The sequence below is a fragment of the Dermacentor andersoni genome, chromosome 11, assembly GCF_023375885.2.
Source record: "Dermacentor andersoni chromosome 11, qqDerAnde1_hic_scaffold, whole genome shotgun sequence".
NCBI classification, from domain to species: domain Eukaryota; kingdom Metazoa; phylum Arthropoda; class Arachnida; order Ixodida; family Ixodidae; genus Dermacentor; species Dermacentor andersoni.
The window spans coordinates 14,746,760-14,767,146 of NC_092824.1; the positions used below are offsets into that span (position 1 = coordinate 14,746,760).

Here is a 20,387-nt window from a genome sequence, read left to right on the forward strand (position 1 = left end):
GAAGCCTCGGTTTACTAAAAAGCTTCAGCAGATGAGGAACAAGAAAAAAACGCTTGTATAATATTGCTAAGTGAAATTGCACATCAGCTGCCTGGCAGAATTACAAAACGTACCTTAAATCGCACTGCTCCGCTTTAGGTGAAGTTAAAGATAACTATTTTTCTAATGATCTTCCTGAGCTGCTTTAGAACAATCCTGCCAAGTTATGGAAAATAATAAAGCCTAACAGGAAATCCGATCAATTTTCATTACAAAACACCAGCAATATTCCTATTCCAGACAGTGAATGTTCGGAGGTCTTTAATTCATTCTTCAGCTCTGTATTTACACAGGAGAACACGTCAAATATACCTTGTGTTTCAGAATTAAGCTACCAATACATGGAACCTATGCAGGGCCTCTCTTCTCTCACAAATAACTTTAACGTGTCTTCTTCATGTGGCATAGATTGTATAAACTCAAAGATTTTAAATAATACAGTAGAAATATCAAGCAAAATTCTCCTTCACATATTCATACAGTCACTTGCGACTGGCCACCTTCCTGCAGATTGGAAGATGGCGAAAGTTATACCTGTATTTAATATGGTAAGAGGAACTCCTGTGAGAATTATCGTCCCATTTCCTTGACATGCATTCCCTGCAAGTTGCATGAACGTATTATCGCTTCGCAGATTTAGAGACATCTTGAGACGAACAAATTTTTTTCATAATCAGCATGGTTTTAGGAAGGCCTTCTCATGCGAGACAGTTATTTGAATTTACAACAGATCTACAAACTGACTTAAATTATAACTTACAAATTGATTGCTTGTTTCTTGATTTTTCGAAGGCACTTGACCGTGTCGCACATTGTCGCCTAATATCAAAACTGTCCGCACCCAAATTGGATTTTCTTACCTTGTCATGGCTCCGTAACTTTCTGTCGGCAGCAGCAGCAGCAGCATCATCAGCAGTTTACTATTGCAAATAACTGCTCTTCCTCTGTAACAGGAATTTCTTCTGGTGTACAACGGGGTAGCGTCCTTGGTCCCTTGCTTTTTCTAATCTTTATTAATGACCTACCTCCTCGAAATTTGTCCTCCACTATAATAATATTCGCCAGTGACTGCATAATTTATCGCCCAATTAAAAATTGAGATGATCATCTCGTTCTTCAGCGAGACCTTCAACAAATTATTAGCTGGTGCAATAAATGGCTAATGATATTAAATACCTCATAATGCCAAGTAATGTCGTTTACCCGGAAGTCTGCAACCTCACCGTATCCTTACGATATTAATAATTACAATGTTGCAACGGCTGCACAGTATACAGTAAAACCTTGTGAATTCAAAATCCCGGATAATTCGAAGGTTCTCTGCGTTCCCGTATTTTCCAATGTAAATTTGACTGGATAATTCGAACCGGCGGCCTAGGCCAACCTGGTTAATTCGAAGATTCCGGGTGCTATGCGGCAATTCTCGATCCCCATTTCACCGCAAACCCGACGAAATGACGGCCATTCGGAGCTGCGAGGCGATGCCACATAGCAGTCGCGATTATTTATAGACGGAGCACTCGACCCGTAGTACTGCTAGCACAAAAATCAGACCACGGTCGCTGCTCCTTGCAGTCGCAGCGTCATCGCGTGTTCCATGCCGCTGCCGCTGGCTGCCATTTGCCCATTCTCTCTCCGCGCCTGCAGCGAAGTGTGTGCGCGCAACGTTGGTCTGCGCCATTTCTTTGTGTACGGTGGTTAGGAGTCTTGCAGCTAGCGTGGCGTTTCTTTTTTTTTTCTGAACTGTGCAGAAGTGCCAGTGAGCGAAGATGCCAAAGTATAAGACTTTAATGCTGCAGCAGTTCTGCTTGATCCAAGAAGCAGGTAAGAACATGTGTTCCAAGACCGAGTTGGCTGAAAGGCACAGCGTGCCCCTCTCGACGTTGTCCACAATATCGAAGAACAAGTCGAAGGTACTGGAGGCCTAGAGCGAGACATATTCTTCGAAGCGGTCGTGAGTACATACTCCCATGTACCAAAATGTGGAATTGGCTTTACTTCGCTGGCTACGGAAAGCAAATGCAGCCCCCCTTCCCGTAAATGGAACGATACTGCAGCAGAAGGCCAACGACTTGGCTCTACAACTTGGGCATGAAGAGTTCAAGCGTAGCAATGGATGGTTCAGCCGTCTTAAAGAGCGCAATAATTTGACCTTTGTAGCCGTCTGTGGCGAGAGCGGTAGCGCAACCGAGAGCGTCGTCGACGACTGGAAGAAACACACATTGGCTCCATTCCTTAACGAGTACGGCACAGACGATGTGTACAGCCTTGACGAGGCAGCCCTTTTTTACAAGATGCTGCCCACAAAAATGTTCACAGCAAAGGACACTGCAATCAAGTGTTGAAAGCAGGGCAAGGAAAGAATTACCGTTTTGTTCGGCGCGAACATGTGCGGTAAACACAAGCTGCCGCCACTTTTAGTCGGAAAGAGTGGAAAGCCTCGCTGCTTTAAAAATGCACGACTGCCACCAAGGGATGAGCTTATCTACTGGCACAACAAGAAAGCCCGGCTGAGAGGTGCAATATTTAAAGATTACGTGCGGCAGCTTGACTGCAAGTTCGCAGCCACAGGCAGGAATGTACTCTTCATCGTTGATAATTGCCCGGCGCGTGGTAACATCCAACACCTGAAAGCTATCAGGATCGTGTTTGTTCCTCTGAACACCACGTCGATCTTGCAGCCAATGAACCAAGGCGTCATTCACCACACGAGGAAGATTTACCGCCACCACCTGCTCAAGCGCATGCTCCTTTGCTACAACAACGGCAAGGAGTACTTCATCGACCTCCTCGGGGCCATATGCCTTATTGTGTATGCATGGAAGCAAGCGGAAACCACTTGATCATGCGGTGTTTTGAACACGCTGGCTTCTCGAAGGAAAGCACCATCGATGCTGGTGCTGACTATTCATGTGCACTTGATGAAGGAGCCGAGTATTGTGACTGCATCAATGCACTCTGCAAAGAGGATAGCGAATCCGGTGCAGTCGGCTTCGCTGAGTATCTGAACTTTGAAAATGAACAACAAATGTGCTACTCAGAGTTGGAGAGTGAAGCTACCACTGGTGCAACCATGTGCAATGACAGCAACGACGACGACGCTAACGAGCCCTCCCGAGCACCCGCTCTCGGGGAAGTTATCGAATCGCTGAACGTTATCCACAGTTTTGTTGAGTTCCACGTTGGAAATTCTCAAATGCTGCACGTAGTTGGCCAACTAGAAAACATGGCCCTTGGCGCCTTGAACTACAGGACGCTGCAAACCAGCATCTCTGATCACTCTAAGTGATCCAAAGATTGCCGAATAAAGGTAGTGCATTCCTGCAGCGAAATTTTTTGCCTGGGTTGCATTTCTGTGTGTTCGGTTAATTCGAAGATTTTTTGGGGTCCCAATGACTTCGAATTCACAAGGTTTTACTGTAAAGTACCTAGGAGTTCTATTCACATCGAATATTTCTCAGACAGAGCACATCACGTCTTTCAGCCAACACCTCCCATTCGTTGGGGTACTTGTGACGCAACTTTAGAATTCTTCCTTATAATGTTTGCAAGCTAGCTTGCCTAACTCTTGTTCGTCCCAAGCTCGAGTATGCATCTTCCATTTGGTCCCCTCACCAGAAATACCACATTGAAACGCTAGAAGGGATCCAGAATAGAGCAAGCCGTTTCATCATAAACGATTACAGCTACCAGTCCAGTGTAACACAAATAAAACTTAAGCTTTCATTACAATCCTTGAGCACTAGCCGAGACATTGCCCTTTTATCACTGTTTCACAAATTTCTTCACTCCACTCAAACACTCGCATGCTTGAAGCGACCCTACTCCATGTCACGTAGGCTTCATAATCATTTCAGCTATGCCCACCTTTACGGTTCTACAAATGCATTCCATTACTCGGCTCTTCCTCATGCTATCAGATTATGGAATTCGCTCCCAGACAGCATTGCATGCCGGTCCAACTATGATTCATTCCGTGACACCTTGGCTGACTACATGACTAAAGAAATGTGAAGTTGTACGGTTGTCGCACAAGGCCTTTTTGTACTTGCACCATCTTTTACACCTTATTGCCGTGTTATTATCGTTATGTCACTATGTTTACCCTTTCGTTGGAATGTCACATTAGTAACCTTTCTGTCTTTCTATTTTAATTTTTAATACTGTTTAACACTCTGGTCTTGTTAATTACACGACTTCATAGAAAACAATCTATGTGATGTATTCCTTGATATTGTATTATGTTTTCTTTTTTTTTTTTCCCAGTGAATCGTGAACTAAATAATTTTTTCATCTCGGTTGCACTTACAGTTATAGTGTGTAAACTGATGCGGTTTTATAGATGTCATATATTCTATGTATTTTTTATGTACTGCTCACCTTACTCAATGGCTCACTTTGAGGCCTGTAAGGTTATTTTTAGCCCCGATGAGACTGAATCATCTGCCAAACCTCCTGTGAAGACAACATTGCAGCAGCCTGCCCTACCGTGTCATCCCTACTGCTGTTGCTATGACTATGCAACGAGCACATTCGTGACGATCGCCTCATCATACAAGTGTTTAGTTTCCACGTCTATAGCAGTGCACTTTCTTTTCACCAGCAACATCGTGTGTTGCCAGTGGTCAGCGGGCAGATCAACCATCTTCCGTTTGTGGGGGTTCTCCTCTGTACTCTTGGGACAAAGGAACTACAACACAGTAGAGCAAACAATCACAAGGGCATTTATTGCACCTTTCATAGATCAATGCCTGCTAGCCGAGTTGCTATCCCCAAAACATGCTGATGGGCGCACGACAAATCTAGAAGTCTGACTCACCGCGACCGGATAGCGAGCGAAGATGCTCGCCCCATGCTGAATCCCAACGCCTGGTCGTTCGCGTGCACGGTCACGTGAATGGTGGCGCGTTCGAAGGCGGCCACGCGAGACAGTCTCGCAGAAGCATGGGTCGGCGCCCGCGCGGGACGTCCGCGCCCCTCGACGATCTCGAACCAAAGAGCAAGCGCCTTGTCTTTCGGCGCCCAAGTAACCCCGCCTGTCGGCGGCGTTAGCAGCGCAACACTTGCGCCATCTCTCGTACTGCGCCTCAACCACTCCGACCGCCGCGGGCGCCAGGCCACGCGAGCCGTGCAGGAAAACAACATATCAGGAAACGCGTCAGAGTCGCGCATCCCCACATCCCCCCAACCTTAAATCACTACATATTCTGGCGAGACATGTGACACGGTCTGACATCAACCCGTGCTTCGCGAACAAGATAGTACATGCAACAGTGGCCGCGCTGAGGAAATGTTCACACGCTCTCCATAACATGCGAGCCCACATTGTCCCTGGGTACACCGCTGGCGTCCGCCGGTCACAGCAGCAGCTTTGCAGACTCGACGGCACGATTCCAAGCCAGGACTCCGAAGACGACGATGCAGTAGGCGGTACGAGCAAGCGTCGCTCGCGCCGACGCGCCCTGCTGGCAAGAGCCGCCGTAGCTGTCGGTGACCGCCGGCTCTTTTGTCCGCCGCCGAGGGTTGTGAGCTGGATACAGGAGGCCGCCGAAGTCGCTGCGCCGAACTGGCCACAGCATCACCATCGCCCGGAGTGACTCGATCGTAGTTCGGGGCAGCAGCGCAGACGATGTGCATGTGACAGCAAGCCAGGGGTGACTCCAACCACGCTGCGTACACTCAACACACTCGGCAAACACTTAAGTAGTGCAAGGGAGAGGAATTATGCATGCGCATCGCCCACGTGGTACGATGTTCAACTCGGCTAGCAAAAGATTGGGTAGCTAGTCAGATGCTAAATTCATGTGAACGAAGCTCGCTTCCTTGAGTCGAACGAGTAATTTCAATTCGTGCGAGGCTAAATAGAAGGAGGGAAGCAAATTGCAACACCTCAACGCCACGGTCCACCAGGTTGTGTCCCTCCACGTGCGACAGGCAGCCTCGTAAAGCCTTAGGCCTAAACCGTCGCTACCCTGACAACAACCGGCATCCAAAAACAACACCCAAAATGAGCGCAAAACAGGCAGCCGCGAGGAGACGTCAGCTCTGCGAGGTGGTCCTACTCCACTCGGTGCACACAGCATCCGAGTTGACGGCGCCCACCGTCCCAGACGGTGTCGGAGCGCCCGGTACCAGGCCGCAATACCAGTCAGCCCGTAGTGGCACCCGTGGCCCGCGACCACCCGGCTCCCAGAGCCGCGACTTCATCAGAGTCAAAGAGATAGAAGAAGCTATTTACATAAGAAATTCAGACCACCCACGAGGCTTCCGTACTCACTCGCTTCAGGCTTGGCAATGCTCCGCGGGCGCTAAGCCTCGCTCTCCCAGGATGCAGACCACGTGGCTCTCGTACCGGTGAATGCCATTAAAAAAACACTTTCGAAAAGGCTTAGCATGTTGACATGTTCAGACACACTACAGCCACCGTCGCCTCGCTCAAGAAAGCACGCCGCCAACGCTAGCGATCAAAATCCGCGCTAGCCCTACGCTTCGGTTCAAACAAAGGTCTCGAACGAAGCAAAACTGTTAAATCTATCGTCCGATGCCCCAAGAGGTCCACGTTGGGCAGCCAGATGCAGCGTTCTCCTCCGTGCTCTTGGGACAAAGGAATGACAAACACTGTAGTGCAAACAATCACAGGGGCATTTATTGCACCTTTCATAGATCAGTGCCTGCTAGCCGAGTTGCTATCCCCAAAACATGCCGATGGGCGTGCGACAAATCTAGAAGTCCGACTCACCGCGACTGGATAGCGAGCGAATATGTTCGCCCCATGCTGGATCCCAACGCCTGGTTGTTCGCGTGTACGGTCACGCGAATGGTGGCGCGTTCGAAGGCGGCCACGTGAGACAGTCTCGCAGAAGCATGGGTCGGCGCCCGCGCGGGACGTCCGCGCCCCTCGACGATCTCGAACCAAAGAGCAAGTGCCTTGTCTTTCGGCGCCCAAGTAACCCCGCCTGTCGGCGGCGTTAGCAGCGCAACACTCGCGCCATCTCTCGTACTGCGCCTCAACCACTCTGACCGCTGTGGGCGCCAGGCCACGCGAGCCGTGCGGGAAAACAACATATCAGGAAACGCGCGAGAGTCGCGCATCCCCACACGTCTCAGCGGTGAGTCCAATGAGGCTGAGAAACCACGTGGCCAGGAACGACTTCGACACAGCCCACAAGGACAAGCGCGCGCAATCTGGTAGCAGTGCAGTTGGTCTGGTGCATTTGTGTTTCAGAGAGTGGTGTGCCACAAAGCTATGGCGCAGCCCATTTGTGTTTGGAGGGCTGTAAGGGCGACGGGAGAGAGGCGCTTGAGGCTGGCGATGTGGAGAAGGCTGGAAAATGAGCTTGCGGCGCTTGTTGGGGCGGTGAGCCATCATGCAGTGGCTCGAATTTCTGTTTTTTCTTTTCAAGGATTTCGCATTTTGTTATCTTTCAGCAGACACCCAGTATCCAGACTTCATCGCTATAACCTATAATGCGGCGTGAGGGCATTGTATTAAGCGGGTTGTTTCACCATAGAAAACGTACAGAATTAGATGGTGCAGCAGCTTCTGATTGTTATAAGCGATATAGTATTGTTAAAACTGGTATCGTTGTACATGTCAACTGTAGTAGTTTTGTATAGCACATGCCTCCAGGCCCTTGCACTTCAAGAGCTCTGTTAAGGCAGTAGTGCTTCTTGCAAATGCTTGCCTGTGGCATATTTTAGTGTATCATCATGCCTTCACAATGTATATTTTGTGTCCACAGTACCCCTCATTAGCCATTGCCATAATTTTATTACACACAGAGTTACGAAATTACAGCAGCCATTTTTTAGGCTCCTTTACAGCCACGTCCCATCTACCTCTTGTAGTTCATCGCTCCACTGCAAACTCATTAACATTGGCCATCCCTGCCCCTTGTGCCAAAAAGCCCCATACATCATCGATGGCTTTCTGCGCAGGTTCCCAACGCAGCTGGTATGCTGCTGGACAGTGTACTGCTGGAGATGCAGCAGCGGGTGTTCGCAGGAGCAACCGAGATCCCACTCTTGTCGGCACTGGAGGCCCGGCTACCCGAGCTGTGTGGCTGGCTGCAGCGCACACGCTGTGGGCCCCGCACCATGTGGCTCTGGAATGTGCTGTCCCTCATATGTGTCCACCGCAAGGAGAAGACGACCCTCACGGTGCTCAGTCACCTGCTGGGCCGCATCCGTGGTTCCACTGAGCTGCTCTTCTTTCAGGTAATGAAGCGGCTGCTTCTCTTCGTTACCGAGGAAGTTGTACAGTGACTCTCATTTTCCCCTTGAAACCTTTTAATGCGATTAGCATTCCTGGGGACATTGTTTTGGAGCCCTCTTTCCGGTTTGTCAGTTTGTATCCAACCTGTTTCTCCCAGTGACCCAAGTTGTCAACTAGCTTGGGCCTCTAGGTATGTGCTGGTATGTGTCTAACTGAGCAGACATGCACCGCGTTTTCTCATACCAGCGTTATGAAGGCGAGTTTTCGTTGTCATCGAATTAGATGCATTCATGTTTGCTTGTGCACACATGACACCATGCCTGTTTATTTTGTTAGTATGCCTATGTTTACAAGTTTATACAGCCGATAAAACTACTATACTTGCTTCGTATAGCTGTCCACTAATTGGCTGTCGCAATCGATCCTTCGGCTTTCGAGCAAAACTGCGACTTTTTTTTTTTTTACAATGTCAAGTCTAAACCTAGACGTCCCGATGGAAAGGTTGTTGGAGACAGTGTGCCACATCCGATTCTGTATGAGACAGACCCTGAATGCAAGGACGCAAAGGTGGCACTCAGTACCTCATTCTCCTTATCTTTTGCACGTGGTGACGCCGCAACAGAAGGGAGCACACCAACACGATTATGATCAGTGGCAATGACTTCGTCATCTTCATAAGACATGACACGTTAAGAACGCAAGACGAAGAACGTAAATGCAGCGCCTATCTGCCAGCAGACGAAGGAAGAAGCATGCAAGCAAGTAGACGGAAGCAGTGGCAGAGACCTAGTCCAACCTCAGCGACTCTGCCGTGGCAGTCTTGGGTGGCAGTAAGGGGACTCAGGTGGCTGAGGTAATTGGAGCCATTCAGCAAGCTGGCAGGAAAGCACATTCGCTTCCCTCCCACCGTCGCCTCACAACTGCGCTCCCCTCGCCCTGCCTCTCGACTCCCTCACCTTCGATGGTCTCCATTCAATGCACCATTCGTGCATCATGCTATGGTGCACGAGTACTTCAGGAACAAGTCCTCTTTCTAACTTGAACAGATTTTCGGGCTCCTTCGAGTTCGAATTATCAAGATCCGACTGTAGTATCATTGAGTATTTTGGTTGGCAGCGAAATTGCCGCTTAGGGCCGAAACATGGTCAATCCGCCCGTCCGTTACGCCCTCGTTTGCCTACGTGTGGATCGCTCTCCAGTTGAGACGGACAAGCGGTCGCAACTTTGCAATCCGCACGCCTGCTCGTCTCTCATTGGCTGGTCCGAGGTGGACAGCGTCGGGCGTCGTCACAGCAAACATGGCGCTTGCTCGAAGCGAAGCGGGGACGCGAGGCCTAAGCTACAGCTGCATCAGAAACCATCTATTTTGCTCCTTCTTGTGATATTTACTAGAGTTATCTGGCACCCACGGAAATAGACATTGAAGGCAGCAAGCCACTGTACCCTTCCAGGCCTCATCAGTGCATGCAATCGCCGACAGAAACAGCTGGAGCACAGGAAGTGTGTATTTTGTTGACGAGAGTGTCGGACAAAATTTTTAGCCGTTCTCTTCGTGACTTTTTGTGCCATGCTTCGTGTGTATGTCCCAAACGAGAAGCCCATCACATACACGTGCATTCTGAGCAGGACACATGTTCAGGGCGTGGCAAAATAGATAGTCTCGGATCAACGCACCCAGCGTAAGCGATTGGTATCTGTTCTGTGTATGTGGCTTGTTGCCTTGAAGTGGTGAATGCCAGTCCTTTGCAAGTTTCAGGAGTAATGATACGATCAGTAGTGATAAGCTTTCATTGCCTCATTCTCGCTGCGTGTGCTATACTGTGTGTGAGCCGTTTTGCTGGCTGCAATGCACCGTGGTGACCGCGACGTTCGAGCTGTGCTCTTGCTGTCATGAAATGTGTTCGTAAGCTATAAATTGTTATTTATATATGCGATGTGTTGCAACGTTACTAGGTGTAGAAGTGCTCTTCTACGCAATGTGCGTGTGCTCAGAAGTGAACTGCGCAGAAATGTTGCCGATCGCGTTTTCATATGTAGTACCCTTATAGGGCACTACATATGATTACGATATGGACGTAAATATTAGTGTAAGAGCAGGAACATTTGAGACTGCGAAATATTCTTGTGTGCGCATTTTCTATGCCTTACGTGTATGACAATGCATAAAATTTTTAATTCTTGTAAGTTTATTTCCTTTTTTAATTGTTGTTACTCATGAATAAACAGTACATATATACCTACGCAAAATATCTTTTCTCACTTTACCGGTCACCATAGAAAAATTAGGGTAAATTTTTTTCTAAATAGGTCCCTCAGAAGAATTTGAATCTGCAATAAAAAAAATCGACCCTGGGCGATTGCATATGGCGAAAAAAATCGGCCCCGAAAGGGTTAATACAGTTTTGAATTTACAGATTGCTTCACATGTTTATAGCTAAAAACCACAGAAAACTACTTTTATTGTGAGTGCAAGGTGACAACACGAGCATTTGTGTGGCATCTTCCCTGTCCATCAATATGGCCTTGCACTGTACATCTAAAATGTCACACCTGCAAAGCTGAGCATCCACCCTTACATTTCAAAAGCTTTTTTGAATGCTTGGAAGTTGTGCTTATAAGCACAGTCTGATAGCAAATCTGCACCACCTTAATTTAACTGCAATGTAAAGGGATGTTTGTGCATAGCTAAGCTGTTCTAGCATGACTGCAGGAATACAGCATTGTCCAATGGCGCCGTATAGTCCAAGCGTAACCGTGAACAACTAGTAAACAAAGCGGCTGATACTACTAAGCTGACCCATATGTAGGAGCATTATATTATCTAGGCCACATGCAAAGTTGCTTTCAGTGTATTACCACAGCTTTGATTTGCCAAGTTATATTACGGCACACAGCGCTGGAACAAAGTCTGTACAATGGTGAGCAATGCAGCAAGGAATTAAAGATTACTTGTAATGTGCGGATTTGAGTAGTAGATGTGAACGCATACCCAATTCACCGGTATGCGTGTTTTCTCATGGAACAATTTTAAGTTTGGCACAGAGGCTGAGCCACTGTGGCCTCTTGACTGCACATTTCTGTGCTCTCTCAGTGCTGATGGGGCTATCATTCATTTGGCTACTCGAATAGGGAATAGATAATGGAGTACAACAATCTTGCAGTTTTACGCGGAACACCTTGTTGCAGTATTCACAAAACTGAACCTAAGGAACTATTCGCTGGTTTGTTATGGAAATAAAAAAAAATGGCAATGAATCTTTCCTCATTTTTTTCAATGAAGCCCTGTCTTCTGCCATATGAGCCTTCATTTCATTGTTATGTGCATGTTAAAGCAGCTACTAATTAAGAAAGACAAACACAAAACCACTAACTACATCAACCTTTTCACACCACGAGAGGTCAATGAATTTGCTGCTAAGCTAAGTCACTTGATAATCTCTGTTTGCTTTCAAATAAAATCCAGGTTTTGGCCAGCTGTTATGCTATGCATTTTTCATTTTCCTGAAATATGGCTGTGCATCAGCTAGCTAGGTTGTTACTACACAAATGCATAAACAACATACAGCCCATGCCCAACTAACTCAAACAGCCTGAGTAGAGCTTACAGTAGTTCATGTATCATGTGCATCCTGTGTGAGCTTATTTTTTATATGTAGAGCAACCAAAATAGAACCTGCATGTATGATGCTGACAGTATGAAACAGTCTCAAGTCGATCAACCTTGTTTGCTGCCACGGGTGAGAGAGGGAGCATGCTCGTCATGGTATTGCTTAATTTTGTGCACTTTGGTAATGTTTTGTACATTGTTGAAATGCGAAATTGGGTATGCCTAAGTAGTAAGGTGGCAAAAGATTAGCCACCCAGGCTGGCAAGAAAGAATGCAGTTGTTTGATTTCACTCAAAAAAAGTTATCTTATCAGCAATAAAAATTATTTGCTTTCAAATAAATATTCTCCTTGGAGACATCTCATGAGTATATGTCTGCATAAGGTCACCGCTATATGTACATATTGCTTTTATGCCAGTCATAATGAATTGTACACTCCCAATCCTTGCTGCATCAACTTAACCACTTATGCACAACCTTTTTGCACACGGTGAGAACTTCATTCATCGCTGAACACATCATTTAAGGTTATGTTTTGTTTGGAAAGTTTACAAGCAGCAAGTATTAAATTTCTAATATGCATGTTTGATGCGTCACTTCATCTTTGGTGGCTTTATACATATACAAAAAAAAGGCATTTCATGCATCCAAGCACACTTAATATTGACAGAATTTAAAAAAAGAAGAAAACGTGAGCAAGCAAATGTAAGCATATCAGCAAGCTGTACTCAGAGCCTCGCATGCGTGCTCAGTGGTAAAAATGGGTGCCTTGGCGACCTACGTAGCTGTATTCCGCGACAGATGTGCATGTGTTCTGTATTCTGTATTCTTGCAAGCTGTCACTAGCATTACAGAAACTGCACCATCGTGCCGAACACGGAGATTTCGGATGAATCACTTCCGGCGATATTATAACTTTTGCGTAACGTAGAATGTAGCATGTTGGATGATTCGAGAGGTTTTACTGAACCAGCCAGAACAGCGCGCGCTGAAAGTAATTGTCCGAGAATACGTCCCAAGTTGTGACATGATGTGATTGCAATGCATTTTTGAAAGGTGGCGCAGATAAGATGGCTGTGCGGAGTTTCGAAGAAGGATGACGGTGCCAATGCAACACGTGCAGCTGCAGAACAGAATGTGGCAGCCTAGAGTCTCATTTTCACCATGGCGTGGAAACTTGAAATCACATCTGCAAAAATGTGCCAGTATCATCTGCAGAGGAGGCGATGTCTGCTGTCAAAGATAGTTGCCAACCTTGAACACCTTTGCTCCTCCAAACGATTGCCAGCTGTCAACAGACTGTGCCGTCCAATAGGAACTCGCGTGCGATCCGCTCGTGCGGATTGGGCATGCACCGAATTTTTCCACACGATCTGTCTTTTGGGCACCCACCCTGATCCGCATGCAGGTGAAACGGACGGGCAGATTGACCATGTTTAGGCCCTTAGCGTGCCTGCGGATGTGCCCATAAGGTTTTGTGATCCACAGATGGCACAGGTATGCAATATTCATCATAATAATCATCACAACATATAAATTATATCACGTATTACACACTTGTCAGAAGATTGCTAATCACATTATCGTCGCCAAAAGATGGATGCAGTGCCAATTTTTTATTGTGGTGCTGACTGCTGATTAGTTCTTGCTCAAATTTCGCAGCAAATTGCATGTTATTGTCCATAACGTTCAATATAACATTAAGCTTTGTTATTTGTCTGGTTTTTCAAGAAAGGGCACTTGTGCACCTTGTTTGTTACATGAGAAGAAGCACAGACGTGTTTCCTTTTCCGGCCTCTGATTTCTCTGTCAAGCAGCTGCAAATTTGGCTTGGTCACAGTCTCTAACTCCTGTTAGAGCATGCTCCACCTCATTGTTATCTGAATTAGAGCACGGTAGGAAGCAGTTGAATGAACTATAAGTATTTTCAGTGCAAACAGTGAAGACAATATTCTGTCTACATTAACACTGCGAATTCCTGCTCGGTTTTCATGAGCAATGTACCAACTAGCATGTGAACGGGTCTTACTGTGTAAATGAATACAGCGTAACTGAATACAGTAACCTCTAAAATTGTATGAATCATGCAGAGTTGAATTGAAAAATTTTTTGTTCCAGTTCAGAGAAAACGGTTCAATTCTGATTAAACTCTGGAGTGAAAGAATGGCAGTTCGAACCGGTTTAAGCCAGTTATGTCCGTTTACGCCGCAGTGCCCATTTGATACTGAAATAAAAGTTGATTGATTTAATGACTGATAAGAATGGTTGTAAAGAAGCAGCATAAATATATTTATCAATTTATTTTGTGCAGAAACTTGACAGTGCTTCTCAGCTGCGTGGAGCAAATAAAAATAAAAGTATGCCTACAGTAGGCCGGGGCACAAGTAGCTGCCAAAGAAATTGCATTTCGGAAGCACACCTCAGAAACAATATGTCATTTATACCACACCTGCTCCAGTTTACAAAGCAGTGTAGTCTAAACAAGTGCCCAGCTAGAAAGCTATTCTTTACTTCATTAATTACATACCTACATATCATGTGCGTGAGGTATTTGAGGACATGGCTTCGAATCACCGTAGACATCAATCTTTTCATTCCATTTGTCTAAGTGCTCGACCTTGTCTTCACCTAATCCTCTGGTTGCTGTCTAGCGCACTTATTTCAGCGTATCACATTGTAGTCTGTTACAGGAGATGAAGATGTGTGCTGTCCTATAGTTGCTTTACACACAGACCAGAGTGACTTGGAGATAGCCATATTGAATGCCACGAGGTCCTTCTTGCCTACAATAAAATTCGTGTTTGGCTTTCTTCGTGGACCAACCGCAATTTCTTTGTGTCTAGCCATTTTCGTAGGCTACCGATCCTGAAGGTAATGCAATCTAACACAGCATAAAATCTGTACCGTGGTGCTGTACCACCATGCAGTGGTACCAGCGTTAATATCAGCATGGTAGTATCTGTGATACTGGTACCACCATTTTTATTTGTACTACCGGGAAGGGGTATCAGTATCAGGGGTAAGGAGATTGTTCTTCTACCCTTCTCTTGTGACAGCTGCTGTTTTGATTTCACTGCTTTCACACCTTTCATTGAGATGCTGTGTCTCTGTCAAAGATGCAGACGCTGTTGCTTGAGATACCGTGCCTCTGGTTGACCAACACTGCACGAGGTTCTGAACTGGTCCTTAAGAAAGTGGCGCGTGAAGCACTGGTTGGCTCCCACATATGGGTAAGGCACGGTGGTAAGGGGAGTGCCACCCATTACATATAGTGTGACATAGTGCCGTAAATTATCACCTCCCAAAGCGTGCTAGACGCATTCTTGTGTGGCAACCAGGGCGGTGCCTCATAAATGTTATTTTTGGGATGAGACAATGGTTTATGGCATATTGGGACAAAGAAATAAGCATTGCCAGTGATGAAACGCCATTTACGCCATTGAGCTTGTCCAGCAAGTGGAGACCATGACGAGTGAGAGCTCTGAAAATGCAATGATGGTCAAAAAAGAAATGTTAAACTAGCGCGAAACACAACAGGACGTAAAGAAGACATGAACAACACGAACACTTACTTACAACTGACAATACAAGAAAGCCTTCTGCCCCCTTGTGGAACATTACACATGTGTGGAAAACCACAATCGCAATTTTTTTTAATTGTAAATGCTGATAAAACATGAGCTTAACGTAACATAAAAGTTTTTGGTAAAGTAAATATAGGTAGTAAGAACCATAAACATGGCAGAACAATAACTTTCTCTTTTTTTTCTTTCTTTCTTTTTTTCTTTCTTTCTTCAACAGCCCGTGACGAGCTACACGCAGTCCCGGAAAAGCCTAAGCAAAAGCAATCCTTTTTCCATTTACAACACGAATGGCGTACTAACAACTGTTTCCAGCCCCTGCCTCATCATCTCGGCCACCTCAAGGACCTCACATTGCCTTCTTTCTTTCCCATGGTGAAGAACGCTAGCTTGATTTAAATTGTGGATGGCAGCCGCACGGCTTGCAGTGTAATGACAAATGAGCTCATCCAACAGGCAAAAATGATGCGGCATGCTCTCTAAGGCTGTCACTAATTCAGCGACCTGTCTGTCTGATGTACACAGGGCCGCACGTCAAGGGAATCCTATAGACCACACCTGTAGCGTGCAGTACAGTTGACCAATACTTTAACAGTACTGCGTGAGCATTGACTGGCCGACTGGTCAGTGGCTTCTAACAGTGCAAAGTGACGAGATCAACAAGAGAAGCGCATGCCACCAAGTTCGCTGGAAGTGCAAGTTTCGTCTGCTAGGCTCTTTCCATACCAGCACGACACAGCCCCAGGCATGAATACCTCGGTGCATGCTCCCTGGCTTTTTGGAAGTAACGGCTTGCCGTGAACTTGGTATGCGGGCACCATGCTAGCTGGTCTCGTCGCTTTTCTCAACGCTTGCGCAGTGCTGTTAAAGAATCAGTCAACTGCACAAGTTGCCTCACATGTCTGGTTGGGCAGTGTGGTTTTTTACGTCGGGCTCTGCCAACTCTGCTGCACAGGCTCGGCAGTTTGCAGGCGGCAGTGCATGCTATATTTGCTAGCCACTCTCTTTTGATCGTGGAAAACACGGTGAACATAGGGCAGCACCTCCTGATGCATTTGAAAGATTCTTCCGACACTATAATAAAAACTTAGAGCGCTAAAAACACAAAGGACGTGCATTAAACATGAGTTGTGAGTGAGCGTGTGTAGTGTGTGTTTCTTCATCTAGGTCCCTTGTGTTTTTAGCACTCTAAGTTTTTAATACAATGCATTACCAACTGGCCCACCTATCCATCCTCTTCCGACACCTCAATTTAAAACGCCTGCTTCTTAAGCCTTTTCAGTATGGTCTCAGCCACACTTACAAGGAGGGCAACTCGATGGGAAGCCTTCAAGTAGTTGACCTGATTAGCAAAGCTGCCACATATTGCATGTGGGCATGACTTTAATAGTGAATATTTCAGACAGGAGCTGGCAATGCGTCTTTTTACAAGTCCAGCGGCAAAATTTCCTTCGCTGAGCATGGCTCGTTAGCCCAACACACATGATTGCTACGTTCAAAACCTATTTTCGAATCCAGATACTGCAACTTTCCTTCATTTCACCTGGCTGAAACCAAGTGCACTGGAACCTGTGTGAAACTTGTACAGAATGTGGTTAGCAGCATCTGCCACATGCTCACCACTGGGCAGATGCAACAAAGCAAGAAAGTCATCCACACATCTAACACTGCATGAACCTCTGTCAAAGCTTTCCTTGTCAAAATGCACAAGAAAAATCTTGGACAACACTGGGGCCACCGAGGACCCTATACCATTGCCTTTCCTTTGGATGTACAGTTTTTCCTTGTGAAAAACCACAGTTGAAGAAAAGTAGCATGTGATAATTGGAGGAAGCCATCCACTGAAATGACGCAGTTGTTCTGAAACCGCATAGGCCCTGTACTATTTATCGCATTACATACAGAAACCAAGACTGCTGCGTAAGGTACTGAACAACAGAGGTCCTCGGTGTTATTCCCTGGCACCCTGCCTTTCTTGCCACCTTCAGCCAGTTTTCTTCTTATAGCTGGGCAGCATCTATACACGCCAGTGCACAGTGTGGCACGGTGTGGTGTGGTGGGGTGTGTCGTTGCAAACATGCACTAGACCCATTTTGAGATTGTGGCTAGTATCATCTCCAACCAATCTGCTTTGCCAGTTGCCATTTCATGCTTACATCTACTCTCGATTACGGTAGAGCGAGCAATTTTTTCTCGCATTTTTGCAGAACGTATGAATGAGGTGCTACTATATCTTTAAAAGTGATTGCTTGAGATTACCACCTCTGTGTGCTTGGTATCTGTGACCAATGAAGCATGAATGACGATGTGCCATTTTAATTATGAAGGCTCATTGTAGAGGCCCTGAAACAATTTTTAGACACAGTAAGAAAATGTTGACGATGTGTACAAGAGGCTCCGCTGTGAACATATGAGTCAAATATTATTGCACTGCATGCAGCACGGAGTTTACAATCGTGTTGAAATGAGCAAAAAAATTGCTTGCTCTCGCTTCTGCAATGTCATCTTGCAGTATTATGACAAGCTGCTGAACCCTCAACAGCCATTGGCTGATTTCGTGATTGCGGGAACTTTCTCGGTAATGCATATTTGATCATTTTGAGTTTATGAAACATACACATGTCTGCGATCTCAAAAAGACAGAAAAAATTTCATCTTTGTGCCGCTGGTCTACGCGCGGCAGTTGCGTGTAGCTGCGTCTGCTGTGCCTGGCCTTTGAGATAGCAGCGGCATGCTGTTAGCATATTCTACCATGGGCACCACGGAGCACCAGGGTTGAGCCCTTTCGCCGCTGCGACACTGATCTGTTGGCTGGGGCTGGGTACTCCCCTGTGTAGCTTCCAGCACACTAGCTTAGATGAAAAGAGAAAGCCACATATTGCTGCGTTAACTCCACTGATACTTGAAGGATTAGAAAAATTTGTGCGGCATGAGATTTGTGAGACAACATCCTTTAATTGTGAGACCTTGCTAGGATTAGTTGGAAAAGTGTTTCAGGGCTGCATTAAATAAAAGGTTCCTGCGTACGAAAGCAAATTCTGCACGTCTTATCTTTTCTGATTGTGAATGTGCCATGCTATAGTTTTCTTTTTTTTAATCGTCAGCATGTTACATTCAGGTGCACTTCTATTTTCTTACTTCAAGCCTGCGAACATATTGTGCGCATTAAAATTCAACAAATACATCGCTGTGTTAATCACACAGTGTTGCATCTCTCTGTGCACTGATCTGAACAATCAGAACATGCCATAAATACATCAGCGTTGCCAGATTGGAAAGTCGGCACGACACCAGAAACTCGCTAAAATTTCCCCAGATTTCACCAGAAAATAAAATTGCCTTAAAATGCACAAAAATGACCAAGAATTAACATTCGTCAAGCACTCATCTTATTATTTATATAAAATCACGATGAGAAGCCTTTAACCATCCCTTGGAGCATCGTAGATGCCTGAACGAAACCTGCGTAGCATATCGTCTGTGATAGTGAACTTCACGCAACACCCCTCTCTAGAGGTCAACGTTGTGCGAATTCGTACAATGGAATCCAAAGTTTTCAGCGACATTTTGTTCCTGTACTTCGTCTTAACACACGTGACCTGACTGAAGACACGCTCCACCACTGCATTCGACACTGGGCAAGAAAGACATGCCAGTGCATACAATGCAAGTTCCTGGTAGGGCTTTTCCCCCATGGCATTTTTAAACTTGAAAATTCTAGCCCAGAATGCTGCAGAATCCTCAGGAAGTTTCCCGTCGAAGACTGCCTGCGCAACAGGTTTTTGTGACAGCGAAACGAGCGGAGCGTCAGCACGTGTGTTGGCTAGCCACTTGACGCATTGCCGGTGGCCCGGCGTTGCTCTTCCCGTGCTTCCCACGGTAAATTCATTCCTCCACTAGAACAGCCTATTGAAACGACTTATAACTATACGTGCGTTGAAACCTAGCGCTAGCATCACACGGTAGCACAAACCTTAGTTACAGTAAGCTTTATATAGTTCACTGTACCCTAGCAGTAGCACAGCAACAAAGGGATTTCATGAGGAATAAACCAATACAAATATAGACCTTAGCATCGTGGCGGCCGCAGGCGCTACCTAGTGTTAAATGTTTGGATGAGCAGCGCGGGTGGACGGTAATTTCGGTAGAGTGGTTTTCCCAGATTTTGTCTGGTGTAGTAGTTTGTTGGCCTGGCCACCAGGAGCTCTACATTTTCACCAGATTTCTGAAATCTGGTGGCCCATTTCACCAGATGGCAACGCTGAAATACATGCATATAGCTCGGACCTCCAAATAGTCCGATTTGTGATTTGGGGATAGCAAAAATGAAAAAAAGAAGTTATGTTTTCATCTACATATAATTGGAAGAAATTGGTCACTGAAATAATTTATTTCCATTGCACTTCATTGCATTGCATTATGGGATTTTACGTGCCAAAACCACTTTCTGATTATGAGGCATGCCGTAGTGTGGGACTACGGAAATTTCGACCACCTGGGGTTCTTTAATGTGCACCTAAATCTAAGTACACAGGTGTTTTCGCATTTCGCCCCCATCGAAATGCAGCCGCCATGGCCGGGATTCGATCCTGTGTCCTCGTGCTCAGCAGCCCAACACCATAGCCACTGAGCAACCACAGTGGGTTCCATTGCACTTCACCCTTTAGTCATCGTCTATTGCATTTCACTGTTTAGTCATCGTCATTCATTGCACTGTCCTCCGAGAGTTCATTGTAGGCGATATCTTCCCATAAAGACTCGTCTTCAGTGCCATCAGGTGCGTTCAATATCGAACTTTTCTTGAATGCATAATGGATGAGTTTCTCAGGAATGCAGGCCCAAGCGTCAGCAATCCACGTTCATAACATCGCTGGAGAGGCCCATTTCAGCCGTCTGGCACAACGTTACTAGACTAGCTTCAGTTTTCAAACTCGGCACCGTTGCG

At 46.1% G+C, this 20,387-nt stretch overlaps 1 protein-coding gene across 2 annotated transcripts in view; it reads left to right on the forward strand.

Moving 5' to 3' along the window:
* The window catches only part of omd (integrator complex subunit 5 omd), an 83,489-nt gene that overhangs the window by 19,246 nt on the left and 43,856 nt on the right, over nucleotides 1-20,387 (forward strand). Inside the window, exon 3 of one of the 2 annotated variants that reach the window (XM_050167356.3) lies at nucleotides 7,978-8,256. The exons of the other annotated variant lie outside the window; for it this stretch is intronic. Coding sequence (XP_050023313.1) covers nucleotides 7,978-8,256 — 279 coding nt within the window. The remainder of the gene's footprint in view (nucleotides 1-7,977; nucleotides 8,257-20,387) is intronic. 2 annotated transcript variants of the gene reach the window in all.